The sequence below is a fragment of the Micromesistius poutassou genome (assembly GCF_964030765.1).
Source record: "Micromesistius poutassou genome assembly, chromosome: 11".
In the NCBI taxonomy this organism is placed as follows: domain Eukaryota; kingdom Metazoa; phylum Chordata; class Actinopteri; order Gadiformes; family Gadidae; genus Micromesistius; species Micromesistius poutassou.
This window is the reverse complement of record NC_140281.1, coordinates 14045846-14066747: the sequence shown is the minus strand read 5'-3', so window position 1 is coordinate 14066747 and position 20902 is coordinate 14045846. Positions and strand designations below refer to the sequence as shown.

The 20902-nt window shown below is 43.6% G+C and overlaps 2 protein-coding genes across 5 annotated transcripts in view; one reads left to right on the top strand and one right to left on the bottom strand.

Annotated features, from left to right (window-relative positions):
• Positions 1–12620, bottom strand: part of smchd1 (structural maintenance of chromosomes flexible hinge domain containing 1) — a 41585-nt gene extending 28965 nt beyond the window's left edge. For 2 of the 4 annotated variants that reach the window (XR_014637510.1, XM_084475522.1), the window contains exons 1-15: positions 12559–12620; positions 12251–12445; positions 6447–6522; positions 5630–5788; positions 5127–5209; positions 4751–4884; positions 4391–4505; positions 4180–4299; positions 3222–3388; positions 3045–3123; positions 2628–2841; positions 2255–2375; positions 1560–1743; positions 922–1119; positions 407–520 (exon numbers count right to left, since the gene is read on the bottom strand). Coding sequence is in view for 3 of the 4 variants with exons in the window: in XM_084475522.1 (XP_084331648.1) it covers positions 407–520; positions 922–1119; positions 1560–1743; positions 2255–2375; positions 2628–2841; positions 3045–3123; positions 3222–3388; positions 4180–4299; positions 4391–4505; positions 4751–4884; positions 5127–5209; positions 5630–5788; positions 6447–6522; positions 12251–12421 (1935 nt within the window). In the remaining variant the exon portion in view is untranslated. The other 2 variants (XM_084475523.1, XM_084475524.1) reach the window with 2 other exon arrangements.
• On the top strand, positions 12614–20428 carry LOC311355714 (N(6)-adenine-specific methyltransferase METTL4-like). Its single transcript, XM_084475525.1, has 8 exons — positions 12614–12959; positions 13084–13149; positions 13287–13668; positions 13914–13983; positions 14289–14463; positions 14844–15103; positions 15546–15646; positions 18926–20428. Exons 1-8 carry the CDS (start codon positions 12729–12731, stop codon positions 19099–19101), a joined length of 1461 nt encoding a protein of 486 aa, XP_084331651.1. The 5' UTR covers positions 12614–12728; the 3' UTR covers positions 19102–20428.
• Positions 20429–20902: the final 474 nt, after the last annotated feature.

Genomic DNA, 20902 nt, shown 5'->3' with positions numbered 1-20902 from the left:
TCCTCGCCTATGGAGTGGTCTGCCAGAGGAGCCGAGGGCATCACAATCTGTCAATGGTTTTTTAACAAAATCAAGAAGCACACCTTTTTAGTTGTGACCATTTAGAAGGTGCTGTAGGTACCTTTCCTGATTGTTTTTTGAGAATCCATATTTTTCTGTCAATCAAAAGGTGCGCCGAACGCAACACTTTTCTTCTGTACTTTTCTGCTCTCAAATCGTACCTACAGCACATTTAAGGTGTCATTATCTTTGTGTCATTCTACTTCTGAAATGCATCTCTGTGACTCAGACTCATCAGACTCAAACTCATTTCTTGTCTTGTTCTCGTGTTGTTTTGCATACCAAGCGTGAAAAGCACTTTACGAACAGAGTCTGATTGAAGTTTGTATGTTTAGTATTTCCTCACCAGGGAGACCTCCACCTGCCCTCTCGTGGCGTAGATGTCCCGGTCATGGTCCCCGTAGAGCAGGAACTGAACAATGTAACCGTACAGGATTGGCTGGGTCCTCAAGGACTTGACCTATCAGGAAGACCCAAGGACACGTGGCTATGCGTGAGAAGAGTGCTTCACATTTTCATTCATATAAACGTATATGAATGTGTGAAGACCCTCCCATTTATACGGTCACACAGCATTGTGATAGTTTTTTTTGGAGTACACATCCCACTTTCTCCAATACTTTCTGTATGTGTTACTATGAACATCCTTTCTCTACCAACATCAATTTATATTGTTTCTCTTTCTTCTGACAAATGTACATATTGTAAGTCGCTTTGGATAAAAGCGTCTGCTAAATGCCCTAAATGTATGTATGTCTCTTTCTATTAAGTTGTTGGACTTTGTTCTGATTGTTGTTATTTTGGTACCAAGCCTCAATACAACTTTGGGCGACATTAAAGGAAGGTGAACGTGACTCCGACCAGCTGTCCGGTTTTGTAGGTCTTGTTGTCCCACTCTATGGAGGAGAAGGTAGCCCAGGGAAACTGCATCTTCTTCGTCGGAATGTCGGCCCGGGTAATTTTTTTCATGAAGCCCATGAAGTGAACCTGCTTGTCCAGGTGCTCGTGGCAGCCGGTCAGCCACTGGCTGAACTCTTTTTGGATCTTAACCCGCTGCGCCTGAACACACAGACAAAGACCCCCATCAACACAGGCCAAACCATTTATCTGGTTTTATTATTGGCAGTTTCTAACGCTTCAATTTCTACTACTTCTGCTATGGCACCTAAATGCCCTGTGTGTGAGATCAATAAAGTACAATGTTATCTTACCATACAGGAATTGTATGCTATACCCTATATTTCAATTGTCCTCCGATTGGTCTAAACCCGGCCGGCTGGGTTGGGTGTTGGGTGTATATTAGCAAAAATGCACCAAAGATTTGACATATATTTAAAATGATCATAATGGCTGATATTAACTAGGTGGGCTAAAGAAACAAAACAATTCAAACTGTTTTGATCCCATGCACCTGTGTTTGTATGTCAAAACAACGACTGTTGAAGACAATAGTAATCATGTTGTATCGACGGACAAAGCGTGGCACGGCGGCGCCCTACCTGTCCGTTGATGATGCGTGTGAACATGGTGTCCTTCTTGTGCAGCTGCATCTCCAGGTCGATGAAGGTCAGCTTGTTGGTGCTGACCTGGAACCGGTCGTCTGCAAACAGAGCCCCAGAGAAGCGGCGATAGCACTCCACCGGCACGGTGCTGTGTTTACCGGCCCGCTTGCACCACTCAAACCTGCAGAAAACACAGTTATAATATGTATCTCTGTACCAAGAAACAACAAACAACAAACAACAGTTATAACTCTCTCAAGCACCAAGAAACCAGTTATAACTATCTAAAGTACCAAGAAACCCAAGTTACAACTATCTCAAATACCAGGAAACCATTTATAACTATCTTAAATACCAGGAAACCATTTATAACTATCTCAAATACCAGGAAACCACAGTAATAGCTATCTAAAATACCAAGAAACAACCGTTATAACTAACTAAAATAACAAGGAACCACAGTAATAACTATCTAATATAACAAGGAACCACAGTTATAACGATCTAAAGTACCAAGAAACCACAGTTATAACTACCAAAGATACCAAGAAACAACAGTTTTAACTACAATAGATACCAAGAAACAACAGATTTAACTACCTTAGATACCATGGAACAACAGATTTAACTACCTTATATACCAAGGAACAACAGCCATATATCGTTGAAAACAGAAATCCGGTGGTATTTACTCAGAGACAGTGGTGTATGGGATGAGTCTTCCGTTCCAGAAACACTCGAAGATGTGCCGACGTCCATTGGCCTGATTCCCTGCCCCAGACTCTCCATCCTCCACTTCATCCTCGCTAGGAGCTAGCCAATAACAACACACATTACCAGTTTAACTGCAATTTATCTATGCAGGATATTCCCTATTGGTAAGCGAAGGTACAGCAGGTGAGCCACCAAATTAATTAAAGTTTCTTCCCTGTGTGTATGTTTTATGGATGCACCGACCGATACCAGTACTCTGACTCGGGCCCGATACTGTGCTCATGCACTCGTTCAACTTTTATGATCGTCAACATAATAATCTATACTTGACTCTCGGGGCGGTCTACTTACCCAGGTGGGGGTTGGGGCCCTGGGGGTAGGTCTCTCGGTCGTAGAGGAATGGGTGGTACCTCAGCTCTCCCTCCACCGTCCCCCCAGACATCGTGCACGCCTTGAACTCAAACTTGTCCGCAGCTGAGTTTATGTACAGTGTTTGCATGTCGTTGTCCACCTCGCGCAGGTTCACCACCCTGGGGCATATGGTGGGCTTCTCTCGCAGGGAGATCTGCTCTCAAGACATTTCCATGATTTAGTCATTTGGAAAACACTTTGGCGGTGAGCCACACAGAGACGGATCATTAAAAAGGGCACAGTCACGAGTACGGCTTCATACACAAGTGGTGCAAATAAAACTGGTGATAACTAAATAACCCTAACCAAAACTGTGTCGAATGGATAACTGAACAGTGAGACTAAGAATAGCGTTACCTGGATGTCGATGTCAGATTTCTGGTGGTTGACCTGGACGTTTCCATTGCGGCCGTGGATGTAGTAGTGATATATGTGGCTGTTGAGAAACAAAACACACAAAACTCACCTCAGTAAACCTCCACTGAGGTTTAACTCCTGATGAGGATGTCAGGGGTAGTCAGGGGGAGGTCTTACGCCAGCTCTCTGGTCCAGTTGTCGAAGTCGTTCTTGAGGAAGGTGGCGTGTTCCGGAGGGATCCCGGTGATGACCACGGCCGTGAAGCTCTCCTTCTCCGTCTCCTCTGCGATCAGGTTATGGAGAAAGTGCTCGCCCTCCTTCTGGACATGTGAGGAGTCACCAACCTGTCCCACAGAAAAGGCCAGATGTCAACAGAGACCGAGCCCAACCTGAATGGACTCATAGAGCTCAACAGTCACTGCCCACTTTATTCTCCGGTTCCTGTAGTGAATTTCCCATGGTGGAAATTTGGGCTGAGAGTTCTAGGAAGGAGGGAGGTCATGGTCACCAACAACGCCAACTTTGTGATACTTGGGTATGGATCCTGATTGTATTAAAGCGTAATTACGGTGAAAATTTAACACAGGTTCTTTGTTTTGGCACTTTTTTCGTTGATAATCGAATATAAAGTTTGACCGGCGCAATGTTTGGCTTCCATGTTATTGGCTAGGGGCACCGCGAATGCTTACAAATCTGCATTTTTTGACCACTAATATAGCTCAAAATAGCACCAAACCTCTGCAGTATATAGCAGCCAATAACATGGAAGCCAAACATTGCGCCGGTCAAACTCTATACTTGATTATCAACGTGTCTGGACGGCTTATTTGATGTGTGTACATGCCAAAACAAAGATCCTGGGTTAAATTTTTTGATTTTTATTACGCTTTAAGGGACAGTCTAACCTTTCGGTTCTGTTGGAACCTGATTGGTTTACAGGGACAGCCTAACATTCTAGTTCTGGAGGAACTTGATTGGATTATATGGACAGCCTAACCTTCTGGTTCTGGAGGAACCTGATTGGTTTATAGGGACAGCCTAACATTCTGGTTCTGGAGGAACCTGATTGGTTTATATGGACAGCCTAACCTTCTGGTTCTGGAGGAACCTGATTGGTTAATAGGGACAGCCTAACCTTCCTGTTATGGATGACACCGCTGTAGATGTCCTCTTTGTTCTTCTCTTTTCTCTCAAAGTCTTCCTTGGATAGAATCAGCTCATGAACGTCAGGGAAGCCTGTTGGCCTGGTGATCATCTGTCAACACAAACAACCACAGTTGAAAGAAACCCGTTGTGGTCCGGTGGTGTTCCTCCTTCCTTGTTACGGCCTGGTGTGCAGTATTTACCCTGGCAGAGTCACCAATATAGAAGATGGCTTGTTTTCCTCCAACTCCAAAGCAGGATATGTCGCTGTTGATACTGCGTGAGACAGCTTCCGGCCTCACATAGCCTTGGTGGTCGCTGTGTTTAAGAAATCAAACCACATTTGCAAAACTTCCTTCATGATGTAAGGAGAATTGGCTTATTTTTAGATTAGCTGCTTATCACCTTGGTTTGCCTCATTCATTAATAAAGTGTTATCACCATTTTTTCACAACAGGCATACAAAGCCGTGCTCTCTTATATTCGCCGAGCATGATGGTTCCGATAAGTGACGGTTCTCCTTTGATGAAGACTCAACAGACGACCTGGAAGGAAGAACCAACCTTCTGAACTTGCCGTCTTCTCTGATGTACTTGGAGAGGCGGTACACGGCCCAGTTGTTGAGCTGCTTGGAGGTCATGCCACTGCCGTTGTCTACGAAGACCACCGCTGGCTTGCCCAGTGTGTCATCAAACAGCTGTCACCGTGGCAACAGAAGTGGGTAGGTATTAGCGAGGAGGTGCACCTAGAAGTTAACTCTACTTCAAAGTACCTGCACAAACACCAGCTGTCCAACAGACTGGGAAATAGATTAGCCAACATCTCGAGAAGGTAACTCTATAAACATGGATTAAAATTGTTCAACAGACGTGGAAAGAGATTAGCTATGAACCTCTTGAAGATAAGTAAGAACATAGACTAAAGTCGTCAAACACTAACCAATCGCAGCTCTATGGTTCTCTCCCCCTTGTTCTGCACCGTGGCAGACAGTGAGTTGTCAATGAGTTCAGCTAAAGCGTAGGCTGGAGAAACATACATTCTGGTTAGCAGCACACAAGCAGCACGTAAGCATGTTATAAACTATGACCCATACCATGATCATACAATCAGGGAGGCAATGCTTCAAGTTCATTAGCTAAAGCAGGAGCTTTAATTTTAGATGAGACTAGATCAGCATCCTAAACTATTGGTCTGCGTCTGGTGAAATAGATAGCCCGTTTTACAGCATTCTAACTTTGTGAAAAAGTAAACAAGTAAAGAGGAAATGAGCGTAGAGATAGTAACAAAACAACAAGTCTTCCATGCTGGGTTTGCTGGTTCAAGCCCCATCATGCAACTAGTGTTACATTCATTTGTTATTATTCAGTGCCATCATAATAATAATTTTAAAAGAAATCAATAAAAGGTCTGTTTCAGAGGTCTTGATACTCATGGTTACTCACGCAGGGCCATCTGTCCCTCGCTGGCGTAGTACTCATACATGCCACTGCGGACCAGCGTGTTGTAGTGAGGCGTGAAGAAGATTTGCTCTTTGGTTGCCGCTGGCAACTCCTGGTGCTCCGTCTTCATGAGGTACAAAGTATTTTCATCCTGGAGCTCCTCTGCAGAGCAACGACAAGGGAGAACTTTAAAGGGCCACTGTTTGATCAACTGGTGGGAGGACATTGATGAGTATTAAGTGATTAATCATGTAACCAACACTTTTAGGCTTCAAACACATGTCTTTAGGGTGCAGGTAAGGGATAGAGGGCCCCTTGCTCTGGGATGACAGAAATCCCAGAGCAAGGGGCCGGTGGACTGTGGACATTGGGGATTGAACCCACCTTTTAGCAACCCAGAACCCTCACCACAAGACATTCCTGACACTCTGTTTCTCTAAGTCAACTCTACTTTTTCATGGATTTGGAACGGTAACTTCACCTGATGCAACACCAATAGTAAGTTAAGTTATCCTTTATTGTCCCTTTTTGGGGGAAATTCTTTCTCTGCTTTTGACCCATCCGAGAGCCGGAGCAGTAGGCAGCTGCAGTGCAGAGCCCGGGGAGCAGGTGGGGGTTTCAGGTGCCTTGCTCAAGTGCACCTCATCCGTAGATGAGGACGTAGGAGAGTGCTGCACAACCACTCCCCCATCCATATTTTTGCCTACCGGTTGGGATTCGAACCCGCCACCCTTCGGTTAGTGGTCCAAATCTTTGACTAGTAGGCCACGGATGCCCCCTAGTACCATGAAAACAAGTCAGAAACACAAATCATACTCACGGAATTTATCAAAATCCAACACCGTTCTATCGGTTGTCATCAGGCAGAACCTTTCTATGGATGGTATAGAGAGCAGCTGCAGGAAATAATCACCACAAGAACCATTGTTACTTTAATCAATGTTATATAATGTTATATGCAAATTCATGTTTCATTTATATTCTAAAATAAAACAAAAATATTAAATGGTCAGATGGAGGGATGAGGGATGGACGAAAGGAGCATTTATGAGAGATCTAATTAATTTATACAATATTATCAGGAATTACCAATAAATATCCATAGGGTTTTTTTTGGGGATGAATCTCAGTGTGATTTAAAATCACAATGACCTCCTTTTCAGAGGTACAGTAGCATAAGGAATGTAGTTATGGTAGTAATGGTGTTTTGGTCATTTTTATTAACTAATCGTGAAATTATGTTTTAAATTTGGAGGGACATTGTTGAATTTGAAACTCATCCACAGCAATAGGGTGGACCAGTGAGCTGAAGACAGGACCGTTGGAGCATCAGATCTCCAGTGCCATAGTGTGCGATTACACAGCTTGAGATTACTACCTGAGCACATGCAAGGCTAATCCCCCAACTGCCCTGATGTTCTTTTGGTTCAAATCTGACCAATGGCATAGGACCTTATGATAATCTTTGTGGTTATTGACAATTTCAACTTGTTCTGGGGGCGCAAATATCTTTTCAGAGCAGATGGCCTACACCCAAACAGGTTAGGCTCAAAACTGTTAAGGGACAATCTTCTCTTCTCACTCTCCCACCATGAGAAGAAGCGAGACTACAGCGCCCCCACACATCTACTGTCCCACTATCTGACACACAGATAGCAGACAGACCACAGACCTTGAAGAGAGACAACAGCCTGCCCGACACCATCGACACCATGCCTCCCCCCTTTGCTGATGCTGGCTTGGCGAGGAACGGCCACCCCCCTCCTCTGCACTCCTCCATCGACGATGACCTCCAGCACTCCCCCATTGATGATGACCTCCAGCTGTCCCCCATTGATGATGACCACCAGCCTCATCTCTCCCATAGTCACAACGACAACTCCAGTTCCACTGTCTCCTCCCTTTATGATTTTCCAGATTAATTTAAGAAACTGAGAAATGTTGGCATCAAACATGCATCTGCGTCAATGATACCATCCCCACGTCATGACCACAGTCTGATAACACCCAAGCGGAGGGCGCCCCAGCCCCCCCCCCTCCCTGTACTGATAGTAGTCCTGATTATTACTGAGACAAAAAAGGGTTCAGCCGTAGACACAGCACAAAGGAAGTTTTGCATAATCTGTTGAACCCAAGGTTGCCTACATCAAAACATGGCAACTTTTGAGAGAGTAAACAAAGGGAAACTTAGACGCACTGCTAACCTCTCAAATCTCATACCTATTCCCTCCAAACCAAAATCAACCTTAAAGCCTATCAATAATACCATCAGGATGGGTCTACTTAATGTTAGGTCTCTTAATAACAAATATTTTTTAGTTAATGATTTTATTACCACTTCTCAACTGGATTTTATGTTTTTAACTGAAACATGGCTAGAACAAAATAACAGTGCAACCGTTCTGATAGAGACAGCTCCTCCCAACTATAACTTTTTTGATGTATGTAGATCTGGAAAAAGAGGTGGAGGGGTTGCTGCTATATTTAAAAATGTATTTCAGGGGAAACAGATGCTATTTGGTGATTTTCCATCATTCGAATACCTTTGTATTGAAATGTTCCCCCAGAGTTCTCCTATTAATTATATACAGGCCACCCACATACGCTGCAAATTTCTTCGATGACTTTACAGAATTATTGTCTAGCATCTCCACAGACTTTGACTGTCTAGTTATAACTGGTGACTTCAGTTTTCATACTGATGATTTTAATGATAAGTATGCAAAAAAACTTTTTTAGGCTACTCAATGTAAGGGACACACTCTAGACCTGGTTATCACAAAGGGTCTCAATGTTTCAGATCTCTCTGTGACTGATCCTTCACTGTCTGACCATTTCTGTGTTTTCTTTAATATATCTTTTATTCCCGACATACAGACAAAATCAAATACTGTCAAATAACGGTATATCAATGAACATTCTAATGTACTTTTTAAAAAGGCCATCTCCTTGCTACCACCTCTCAACCCATGTTCTGCTGATGATCTTTTAGAAAACTTTAATTTGAAAATTTTGAAAGTCATAGATGTCATTGCACCTTATGAGGTTAAAACGATTTCTGGAAAGCAAAAGGCACCTTGGAGAAAAGCTGCTTTTGTAACAGCCCAGAAAAAAGAATGCAGGAAGGCTGAACGCATATGGCGTAAAACAAAACTTCATATTCACCATGACATCTATAAAGAGAGCCTCCGTGCCTACAATTTAGACTTAAAAAGTGCTAGAGAAACATTTTTCTCCAATATCATTAAAACCAATACTAATAATGCCAAAACCCTATTTGCAACTGTTGACAGACTGACCAAGCCCCCAACACAAATTCCACCTGACCTTCATTCCACTCAGAAATACAATGAGTTTGCAGCATTTTATACTGATAAAATTGAAGGCATCAGACGCGCCATCAATGTCTCCACTTTAAACAAAAATGCTGGACTACCACCATATTCAGGCAAAAGTAACGTGGCAATGACATGCTTTAATGTCATAGACTCTAAAACTCTTGTGGAAACTGTGACACAACTGAAGCCATCCACCTGTTGCCTTGATACTTAACCTACCAACCACTTTAAGAATGTTTTTGACTGCCTAGCAATAGACATATTGCAAATAGTTAACAACTCTCTCCAATCAGGCACTTTCCCAAAAGCCTTAAAAACTGCAGTTATCAAACCCCTTTTAAAAAAGCGGAGCCTAGATGCCTCTATTATTAACAACTACAGACCAATATCAAATCTACCCTTCATAAGTAAAATCATTGAGAAAGTTGTCCTCCAGCAACTTAGTAACTTCCTGGAATCAACTGGTTGCTATGACACCTTCCAATCCGGATTTCGACCCCTTCACAGCACCGAGACCGCCCTTATTAAAGTTGTAAACGACATCCGTCTTAACACAGACTCTGGCAAAATCTCAATACTAATGCTACTAGACCTCAGTGCTGCATTTGACACTGTAGACCATACAATACTTTTGGACAGATTAGAAAACTGGGTGGGGCTTTTCAGTCTTAAATTGGTTTAGGTCCTACCTACAAAATAGGAACTACTTTGTTTCCATTGGCGACTTTGTTTCAGAATCAACAATCGTGATATGTGGAGTCCCACAAGGTTCGATCTTAGGACCCTCTCTATTCAACATCTACATACTCCCACTAGGGCAAATCATGCAAAATAACAATATTGACCATCACTGCTATGCTGATGACACGCAAATCTATGTATCTCTATCACCAAATGACTATCAGCCCATAGATCTGTTGTTCCAGTGCATTGAGCAAGTCAAAGACTGGATGTGCCAAAATTTCCTTCAACTAAATGAGGACAAAACCGAGATAATTGTATTTGGTGCTAAAACCGAAAGGCTTAAAGTTACCCAACACCTTCACTCTCTGTCCCTGAAAACCTCAATCAAATCCAGAAATCTAGGGGTTATCATGGATTCAGATTTACATTTCGACAGTCACATCAAATCAGTTACAAAATCTGCATATTATCACCTTAAAAACGTAGCAAGACTTAGAGGGCTCATGTCTACCGAAGACTTACAAACACTTGTACATGCCTTTATCACTAGCAAGCTTGATTACTGCAATGGTCTCCTTACAGGTCTCCCAAAAAAAACTCTAAGGCAACTACAGCCTGTTCAGAATGCTGCTGCTAGAGTTCTAACAAAGACCAAAAAATGTGAACATATTACACCAATTCTTAAATCATTACTGATATATACATATATACACGAATACATTACTTATCATTGGCTCCCTGTATATCAGAGAATTGATTTTAAAATCATGTTGCTAACCTATAAATCCCTACATGGTTTAGGGCCAAAATATTTAACTGATATGCTTCCACTACATAAGCATTCTAGGCCACTAAGATCCTCTGAGACCAATCTGTTAATTATCCCCAGAGTCAACACGAAACATGGGGAAGCAGGATTTAGTTACTATGCAACAAATAGCTGGAATAAACTCCCTGAGGATTTAAGACTTTCCCCAACTCTGACAGCTTTTAAAACAAGACTGAAGACTTTTATGTTTGCTTTAGCTTTCTGCTAAATCTTAAATCTACAATGCTTCTATTTTTTATTTTATTAGTAACTTTGCCTTTATTTTCTCTATCTATTTTACTTTTTACTTATCTATTATTTTCTTTTATTGTATGACAATGTTTATATGTGAAGCACTTTGAGTCTGCCTTGTGTATGAAAAGTGCTATATAAATAAAGTTGCCTTGCCTTGCCTTGGTTGTATTGCTATATGCCCCTTTGAGGCCATGTCGATAAAATAAATGAGCAGAGTGAGCAATATTACGCTTGGTTACTTAAAAGGAGAAATGCAGCCTTTAACCCTTTGACATGATCCTAATAAAGTATAATATTCTAGGGCACATGTGTCAAACACAATTCTAACCAAATTAATTTTGCCTGCATCCCTATCTACTGAAACTGCACTACAATACCAAGCAATCACTGCAACGTGTTCCTGTACGTTGTGATGGGTGATGGGCTGCACCACCCACCCCCTCACACCCACATTAAACTCTGCGTTATTCAAGGACGCACTTATAGGATATCCAGACACTAACTGTTTCTGTGATTTTCTTGCAAATTGCTATGCAAACAACTAAGAAAGAAATACTGAGGAAATGCATCTCAGTATGCTTAATGGCAAATTCAGGATAAAGGCTTAAAGGCTTCCAGAAGGATCTTTACAGGAAGGAAAGTCAACCACCTTTTCTCTAAAGATCTGTGCTGTGATACCAGGTGCATTGTAACTTGATTAATTGGTAGGTGTCATGTCACAAACTGAAACAAAATATTGATGGCTCGTTATAGACTAACTTTTCCCTTCATAGTTTGATTTATTTATTAGATAATCGTTATTTTTTTATTAAATAGTAAAAGTTACTGCATCACCTACTTTGGTATTCATTATTGTATAATGATATAGTTAAACTATCTATAAATCTATCTATTTATATAACCCTCAAACTGTTATAATTTTTGGATATGGCATAGCTTGAGTTTCACACTGGTCTAGGCAGGGCATCCAGTCAAAGTGATCTGGTTCAAACCGGCCGGTCGCATTGTCTAGCAGAAGAAAGTGAAAGTTTGAGAGCATTCATTGGCGGAAAATCAAATCAAAAGATCCTATGCAATGTTGTAGATTGAAGACGCATCAAGCGGAGACATAGCTCTAATCTGATCTAATGGTGACGCTAGAGATATATTACAATAGGTGCGAACTTAATCGATTAGCATAAATGTCGACCATTGTGCGTTTCATAAAAAAGTAAGCCAAACTTTTTTTGAAATGTTTTTTTGAAACATGCCAAACTAGAAAAAGTTGCGGGATACTAATAACACTGACAAGAAAAGTAGGTGCTTGACAGTTAAATATAAAGCAGCCTGCAATAACCTTAATGAATACCATACTTGTACCAGATGTGACAGGTACCATATATTGTTTCATTAGTTAGAATTAGTTACAATTCTAACTAATGATGTTACAATTAGTACCATTTAAGTAGGCGGTCTTATATTATTAAAGTTATGTCCACGCAACAATTTCACATTTTCATTTTTTTAAATAATTAAAAAATATATATAGCCATAATTTGCCTTGGATACAAGTTGCAGAAAATCATTGAAGTCGAGGCCGCTGGTCTCCACTGTGATGGCCTCTCGGTCGACGGAGCGACGGTCGTATACCCTGATCCTCTTCTGGTCTCGTCTTTCTTCGCAGAAGGGTGCCAAGAGTCGCTCATCGTCCGATGGTCTCTGCAGCGACATGCTGGCCTTGTTTTGGACCTCCAACTATGAGCACACAAAAAACAAGTGAGCCAGGTGGGACCGCGTGAAGGCGTGGGTAACCGTCTCACGCGCTGGCTAATGTACTCTGTTTAAAAAACTAAATACGTTGTTATTACTTTGTTAGTTTATACAAATCCGTATTCTTCCTGGTCGAGTCACGAGTTCCTCGCGGTCATAATGCCCACCTCATTATTTTTGTTAGAATCGAGTGCGCATGCGCCTCGCAAGGTTTGTTTCCCGTTGACATGTGTTCGTGTTGTGGTGGTCGTGGTTTGATAGTAAAATCATGTCTGTCGTTGTCCAGAACCAGAACGGGTGGGTTCTGGATCCTTGTTCCCTGATCGACCGAGGTCTATCCCGGTGTGTTCGCTGGAGAGGAGGACAGAACCAGGAGATTAAGTGTTGCTTTAGACGGCAATGCTTCGACGCCTTAATACGACCATACGGTGCAAATAAGTCAGTGAATGTAAATACAGATATCGAGGCAAAGGATAATTCACTAGTAAAACATTCAAGGGTAAGCATGTATGTAATAACCAGTGTGACATGATCATATATAATGTACACTGTTCACCGATGGTTCAAGTTCGCCGTTCACTTGTAGGCCTACTGCCGACAATAAACTATTCATTTATGCCCAGAAAAGGAAGAGGAAACATGTTGATTTGAACAAAGGAGAGATCGATGCCCTGGCATACCATGAAAAGGTACATTTCTCTATGAATCATCTTACATCTCAATGAAATCACCATGAAATAGATCCTCTCCACTATTTGTTTTTAAACACTAATACAGTACATTACACAAGTACAGTGCACACGTGGTGATTTTAAATTATGTACAGGTCCGGTCTTTCATTCTGGAAGGGACGAAATGTTTAGTGGAGGCTGCGAGGCCGCTTGGGTACCTGGATGACTCGTCGAGGGACGCCGGGGAAGGGGAACCTGTCCCCAACCCGGACTGTAACCTGGCGGCGCTTTGCGACATGGCCAAACGGCTCCCTCTAGCGGACGCACAGGATAATGACGACGAGGTAGATGTCCCGGTCCAATTCTTCCCTGCAGAGGGTGTCTGTAGCACGTCACACCTCGACTTGTTCTCAAAGATAACGGAGAATAAAGCTGACTCGGCCGTGGCGGTGACCTTAATGGGAGCGGATTACATCATACCGCCATGTACAAGCTTCCTGCTGTCGGACTTCACCAGAATACAACCTCTGGTTCACTGTGAGTACTTTCCTATGTGTAAACTCTTATGTGTACACTCCTATTTGTACATCCTGCGCCTGTTCACTCCTATATATACAGCCTGCGTCTGTACATTACTATGTGTACACTCCTGCGTGGAGGACACTCCCTCGTGGAGGACACTCCCGCGTGGAATACAATCCTGGTTTGGAATTGAAGTTTCCCCAAACACATGTTGAATTCCTTGCATTCGATATTTACTTGACTTCTTGTTTCCTGCACAGATGGGAAGAAGTTTGACCTGATCGTTCTGGACCCGCCATGGGAAAACAAGTCTGTGAAAAGAAGTGGAAGGTACACACATTATCTCACCTGGCCATAGAAGAGAATAGGATTGAACAGGACTAGATTGTCCAGCCTGGGCCAGATATATGCTTTTCACCGAACCTCTGAGCTGATAAAAACAGTACATTGCAGACAGCTGCATATCGCAGCAAACCATTACATACATTATGTTTTATTTGATTTCAGCTATGATAATTATTTTGTTTCTAATTACTGATGAACAACTGGGACAATATTCACCATTCTCCCAGCCCTTGCCACCAGGTCCAAGCTGTGTTCTGATTGGCTGGTGTTCATGTCCTGTTCTCTTAAAGGTATAGTAGCCTGCCCTCCACACAGCTGAAACAACTTCCAGTTCCTCTGCTGGCCGCCCCCGGCTGCTTGGTGGTTACCTGGGTTACCAATAAACCCAGCCTTGTGCGCTTCGTGCGGGATCAGCTGTACCCTCACTGGGGGGTCCAGGTCGTGGCGGAGTGGTTCTGGGTCAAGGTGAGCAGCCAATCACAATGGGGCAGAGCCAGGGTGGACAGAGTGGTGTTAAGGTGGAGATTAACTGAATATGCCGTTAATAGATAAATAAATAGGGCATTTCTAGACCTCTCCACTCCTCTTTCCCTCTCTTTTTGTCCCTGACTGTTTCTGTCTCAGAAACTGTCCCTCTACCCTCTGTATCTCGCTACCTCAATTACGGTCTCTCTAGCACTCTCTCTCTCTCTCGCTCGATTACTTCTATTTCTATCTATCTGTATTACTATCTCTCCATGTCTATTACCATCTCTATAATCTACAATAATATATATCTCTATTTCTGTATCCATCTCTCCATCCACCTCTATGAACATCCCTTCCTGCATCCCTCTCCCCTCCAGGTGACTACAGCAGGAGAGTATGTTTTCCCGCTGGACTCTCCTCACAAGAAGCCCTACGAGGTTCTCCTCCTGGGACGTTGCACACATCCCTCACCCTCACCTCCTCCCTCACCCGGCCATCCTCAGCCACCGTCACATCCTCCCTCAACCCCGCATCCTACCTCATCCCCACACCCAGATCCTCCCTCACCCCCACACCCTCCTCCACCCTCTGATCCAGATCCTCCATCAGATCCATGTTCCCCGGACCCTCAACGCAGGTTTGTGGGGAGTTTTATGGAAGCGGCACATCTACCACCCTGGTTAATTATAAATGATCCTCCCTTGGGGATGTGTTTAAATTTGTGACATCACAAGTGGACTAAAGTGAATCTTCATCCAGCAGGCTCTTTTATCCAAAGCATCTTGTATTGATTTCAGTTCTGTGTCCTTAAGTGGTAGGTAGGAGTCGAGGCTTCCTGCTTAAGCAGGCCATGGGTGGGCTGAGGTTTTGGCAGGGGTGTAACACAGTAACAGTCCCAACCCTAGTGTGCAACTAGACAATCTTGTTTTCCACGGTATCCTAGCTTAACTGGTAGATATTTTCACACATACTGCTAAACAATTTACAGAAGTGTATCAAACCTTTGGGTTATGGGTGGGTTTTATTTTGTGAATGCTGTTCTGGGTCATTTCAAGCAAACTTGCCGTTGTGTCTTGCAGCAACAGCAGATCTCAGAAGATTGAAGAACTTCCTGTGGACGAGCGTCGCCTCCTTGTGAGCGTCCCGTCTGTGTTCCACTCCCAGAAGCCCTCTCTCTCCGGTATGTGATTCAATGAGTAATGGTGGATCTCCCGGGGGCTTCACCAAGATCTGTGCTCTAGAAGAGATATGCTTTTGATCGCCACTAGAGAGCAGTGTAGCTGCATTAATGTAACCCAGCACACGCTTCTAGAAGTTCTACATCTAAAGACTCAAAGACTCGTGGTCATTGAAAAATAACATCTTCAGTTATAATTAAACTATTTAATTTTTAATCTTTTATGCATCACCGTTTCACTCCCACACCTGTCCGACTGGAGGTGTTAGAGCACTTGTTGGGAACTTTTGATACAGTTAACATAAGGGACTAGCTTCGCATCACTGATTAGTTAGATAGATTAGTTCTACAACATTGATTTGTTTATTCCTTTGATATATTTTCCATTTCTATCGCTTCCATGGATCGTGGCTTGACTACAGGAAGCTGCGTCCATAGGTGGGGTGTGGGATGGCCTTGGCGGATATATGAATATGAAGAACATGTGTGACGTCAGTCATGAGGGTGGGGCTGTTGGAGGGAGAGACATCAGGAGATGTGTATCCGTCAGTCTTTGCTACAAAAGGTGCGCATTTCAATAGATCTCTCCTCGTCATTCGGCGATACATTACCTTTTGAAACAGAAGGATGTCTAAAGTCAAAAGAATAAGTTATGTGTGATCTCTTTGGAAAGTCTCTGCTGAGATCCATTATGAGCCTAAGGGGTCTGTTGGTCAGGGTTAGTAGATGTCTGTTGGTCAGGTTTAGTATGGGTCTGTTGGTCACGGTTAGTACAGGTCTGTTGGTCAGGGTTAGTATGGGTCTGTTGGTAAGGGTTAGTATGGGTCGGTTGGTCAGGGTTAGTACGGGTCTGTTGGTCAGAGTTAGTATGGCTCTGTTGGTCAGGGTTAGTATGACTGTTGGTCAGGGTTAGTATAGGTCTGTTGGTCAGGGTCGGTTGGTCAGGGTTAGTATGGGTCTGTTAGTCAGGGTTAGTATGTGTCAGTTAGTATGGGTGCATTATATTTGAACAGCTAAGTTTCTAAAATCTGAATGTGTTATTGAGCTTTCAGAAGTAAACCTAGATATACTGCGGTATATCTAGCCTGTGGTATATCCAGCTTCCGGTCTAAAGCTGGGGTTCTCCATCACTCTGGCTGCAGAATAGATCCAGGGTGGTGGTGCTGGTGGTGGATCTCTTGTCAGTAAAATGTCAGGGGTAAGGGAGGGTCTGTGCTCCTGCCCTGCAGGGGGTCTTGGGTGAAATGCCAGCAGACATGAAGTTAACCACAGTGGACTGGTGAGGACCACCAGCACCGCCCCTCACCTTGGACCCCTGGAGGGTTCAGCCTTTAGCGTTTAGCTCCAACTTCAGCCCTGGACCACTAAGCCCTGACTCCTCACCCAACAGAGCCAACGAAAAAGTTACCAAGGAGATGGGAGATGGAGGCTGTGAAGCCCCAACCCTGAGGAGGAAGAGGAGCAGCACTCAGGATAGAGATTAGTCTGGAGGTTGTCATGTATATTCTAGGACAACAAGTAGTTGTAGTTATGGCCGTGCTTGAATGTAATGCAACCACCACCATGCGACAAGTAACAAAATAAGGCTGTACAGAGTAGGGGAACTGAGCTTTACTGTTGGTAAACAGTGTTGTATCCAATGTACTCTGCCTAGTGTTTTGTCCTCTATGCCTTCAACAAAGGATAGATGAAGACTTGTGTCCGATATGCTGCTTCCACATCTGTCTGTCTCTGTCTCTGTCTGTCTCTCTCTCTCCCTTTCCCCCCCCCGTATCATTATTAGGCAACGGTGTGAAAAGTAAACATTTTACAGTGTGTGTGTGTACGCACATTGGGCTCTGATCCTGTGGCTCATGATCCAGCTTCAGGACTGTGATGAATATCCTCCACGCAGAGGGCTGGCTTTCATCACTACCACACTGAAATGTGCAATGCTTCTGTCTACCAGTGCACACATGGTGGATAGAGGCAGGTACTGTGTAGGAGAGATACACCACAGCCATGCAGTTTAACCACAGATTGCGTCGCATCTGAGATTACCACCACAAACGCATTATAATCGACACCGTGGATGGTCGGTGAAGCCACTGGCATAAACTAAACACTGTACTGTGATCTGCCATGGAGATTGGGCTGCTCCCATTTGCATGTTGAAGGTGTCCGCTGGCTCTAGCTGTGGCCCCCAGTTGAACCTAGGCTCCTCCCCGTGAGTGACATCCCTCTGTGCAGAACAGCGACTCCCCTACCGCCCCCCCATCCCCAAGCGCTAGCCCCCAGCCAGATGGTCTCACACAACAACACACAGCAGTTATGCTTTGAATGTAAATGATGGAATGTTCACCTCCATTAGAATTATTATAATGTTCAATTATCAAGGCTTCCCTTAACACCCGAGCCACAGGTGTTCTGCCATCCTCCGCAAGGATGGCAGGATGGCATTAGATGTGTACTGTACTGATCTTTCCCAGTCTGTTCATTTCAGAAATAGTTGATCTGAAATTTTCATCTCCATGGCAGTTAATTGAGTGGGCTGGCTAACGATCTTCTCTTTACTCTGAATAAGTTGGGGGTGGGGGCGGGGGGGGGAGAGCTGTACCGGGATGGATCACTGTGACAGAACCACTGCCTCAACACTGATGATAGAGCTGTGTTCTGACATAAGAGACGAAAAGATCTTTTAGTTCAGTTCTGGGACTGGGAAGTGGAACTTCTGAGAGATGTGGAGGAGGGAGACCGAGGGGGGGAGAGACGGGGAAGGGCAAAAGGCTGTCATCGGTCATGCTGTTGGCTGCGTGTTGTGTGAGGGCATGTAGGCGTGCACGGGAAGGTGTGCGAGTGAGCTGGCAGAGGTGCGTGGGAGCAGGGAGAGATATGTCAGGTGAGCACATCCTGTGACGACCTTGTGCACGGGCTGAAGGTTTATTGATTAGATTAATCAATTATCAGGCGCTACAACAAGGTACCCAAGAACCTAGGAAGTATGACGGTAGACTAAGAACAGTAGGCTGAGCACAGACCTTTTTGTTCTACAACAAAGGCAGAATTCTCCCACCTGATTCACTTTTTCTTTCTTCTTTGTCTCTTCATCTTTTTCTCAACCTCTTTTTGTTTCTCTGACTGTCCCACCTCTCTCTCCCTCCCTGACCTCGCTCTTTCTCTGTCTTGCTCACACAACCTCGCTCTTTCTCTGTCTTACTCGCACAATCTCACTCTCTGTCTAACTCGCTCTCTCTCTCTCTCTCTCTCTCTGTCTCTCTCTCTCTCTCTCTCTGTGTGTATTAGAGGTACTGAGGCCCTATATGGGCACCAGGGCCCGGTGCCTGGAGCTGTTTGCCAGGGGCCTCCAGCCGGGCTGGACTAGCTGGGGCAATGAGGTCCTCAAGTTCCAGCACGCTGCGTACCACCACCTGACCGCTGCCAGCAGCCGCACCGACGCATCCGGTGGCAGCAAGACGTGACCGTGCACAGATTCAACCTCGCCAATGCACCGTAACCACAGGCCCCTCCTCCATTCAACAGACCCCACCCCCTTCTCAACAGACTCCTCCCCCTTCCCAACAGTCCCCAACCCCTTCTCAACAGACCCCTCCGCCTTCCCAACAGACGCCTCCCCATCCTCAACAGACCTCTCCTTCATCCCCATAATGGCCATGGTGTTCACAGGTCTCCCTGGCACCTTGGTATCCATGTTCTTGATGTTATTTTCTTCACGTTTGCTTTCCTAATCAGACACATAGCCGAGATGAAAGTGAATTTTTCTGGAACATGGATCGAGGTTTGAATTTTGATTTCAGTTCCCGTTTTATCTTCCCATTTATTGGCCCTCCCCCTTGACAGTTCCATCTTTCGACGTTTGATGATTTTATATTTCAAGCTGTTTATTGGAAGACGTGTTTTGTGTCTTTGGCAATAGAGAGGTTAAACATTTTTATATTAAGATGTGCGTCATTGGTTTGTCACTTGATTATTTCAGATCTGCAACAACTCTAAACAAATTTCCAATACAACTGATTGCATTTTAATGCAAATTCATCATGCTACTTTCTTTTACTGTCATTTGGAGATAATCAGTTTTTCTCTTTTTTGATTTAACTTAAACAATGTATCTAATCTGAAATCCAAACAAACTAGATCAAGTGAATTCCTGTGCGAAGATTAAAAATGTGGTTCTACATTTGGAATTCAAACCCTGATTAGGTGTATGCCAGCATAGCAATTGTTTTCGGATAATTACTGTACAAAATGGCCAAAAAGACCACTGTAGACCACTTGATTATGTACACCCAACACAACATTAATTGCATTTGTTAAGTGTACCATTTCCCAGTGTGTCTGTTCAAAGTACAACATACAAAGTCTGTTTCCACAGAGAATGTAATGAGTCAATGTGGTCCATCCTTAATTTTGTCCAAATGTTGCAACATGTGTTATTTATCCAATAATGGATCTAATGGTTCTTATTGTTGCTATAGTCCTGTTTTGAGAATGAATGACACATCATAAATGCACATTCATAAAGGAATTGTTCTAGATAAACAAAATTCAAACACAAAATTCATATGTTGTGGGCTCTGACTATAAAGGCCTGGCTGTATTGGTGAAGATGTTTGTTTGGGTGGTGGATGTGTCCTTGTAAACGTCCTCTAATAACAGTGGAAAACTACCGAAGGGAATTAACTCTGGTGAAAACGATGGGAAATGTATACGCCGTAATTCTTTAACTGTTGCATTGATTGTCACTGAACAGTTCTTTTCTCTCTCTCTGCCTCTCTCTCCATCTACCCCTATCTCCAAATCTCACCCTCTCCTCGCTCTCTCCCTCACCTCTTTCTCCCTCCATCTCTCCCTGAATAGACCTGCTCTTTATTCCTAGTTTATGATCAGTGCATAGTGCAGCCAATCCACTGCACTATGATGTCAGTGCGGTCATTAGGTGTCTGTTCTCTAGGCGCCTGTCTCCCCCCCTCCTCACCCCTCATACCCCTCACCCATGACCCCCCCCCCCTCTCAGATACAACCGGAAAAGAGGAAGCATTATTCTTGATTAGAACTGATTTGATAAATATGGTCTCATCTGTACTTTTCTTTTCATAAGGTTGTCTCTGCATCCCCAAACGATCTATACTGCCTTTCTCAAGTGCTCACCATTTTGGAATTAAATTGTATTCATGATTGAATCAGCCAGTATTTGATTATAGACCTGATCATAAGATTAGGATTTGAATATCAGGTTAAAATCAGAAAGTCATAATCAGCACC

What these genes read in the sequence shown, in the direction of transcription:
- LOC311355714 (XM_084475525.1), top strand. Translation starts at nt 12,729, where the DNA reads ATGTCTGTCGTTGTCCAGAACCAGAACGGGTGGGTTCTGGATCCTTGT. An exon ending in CACTAGTAAAACATTCAAGG is followed by an intron (nt 12,960 to 13,083) that starts GTAAGCATGTAT and finishes ATTTATGCCCAG; the next exon opens with AAAAGGAAGAGGAAACATGT. An exon ending in CCAGAAGCCCTCTCTCTCCG is followed by an intron (nt 15,647 to 18,925) that starts GTATGTGATTCA and finishes TGTGTGTATTAG; the next exon opens with AGGTACTGAGGCCCTATATG.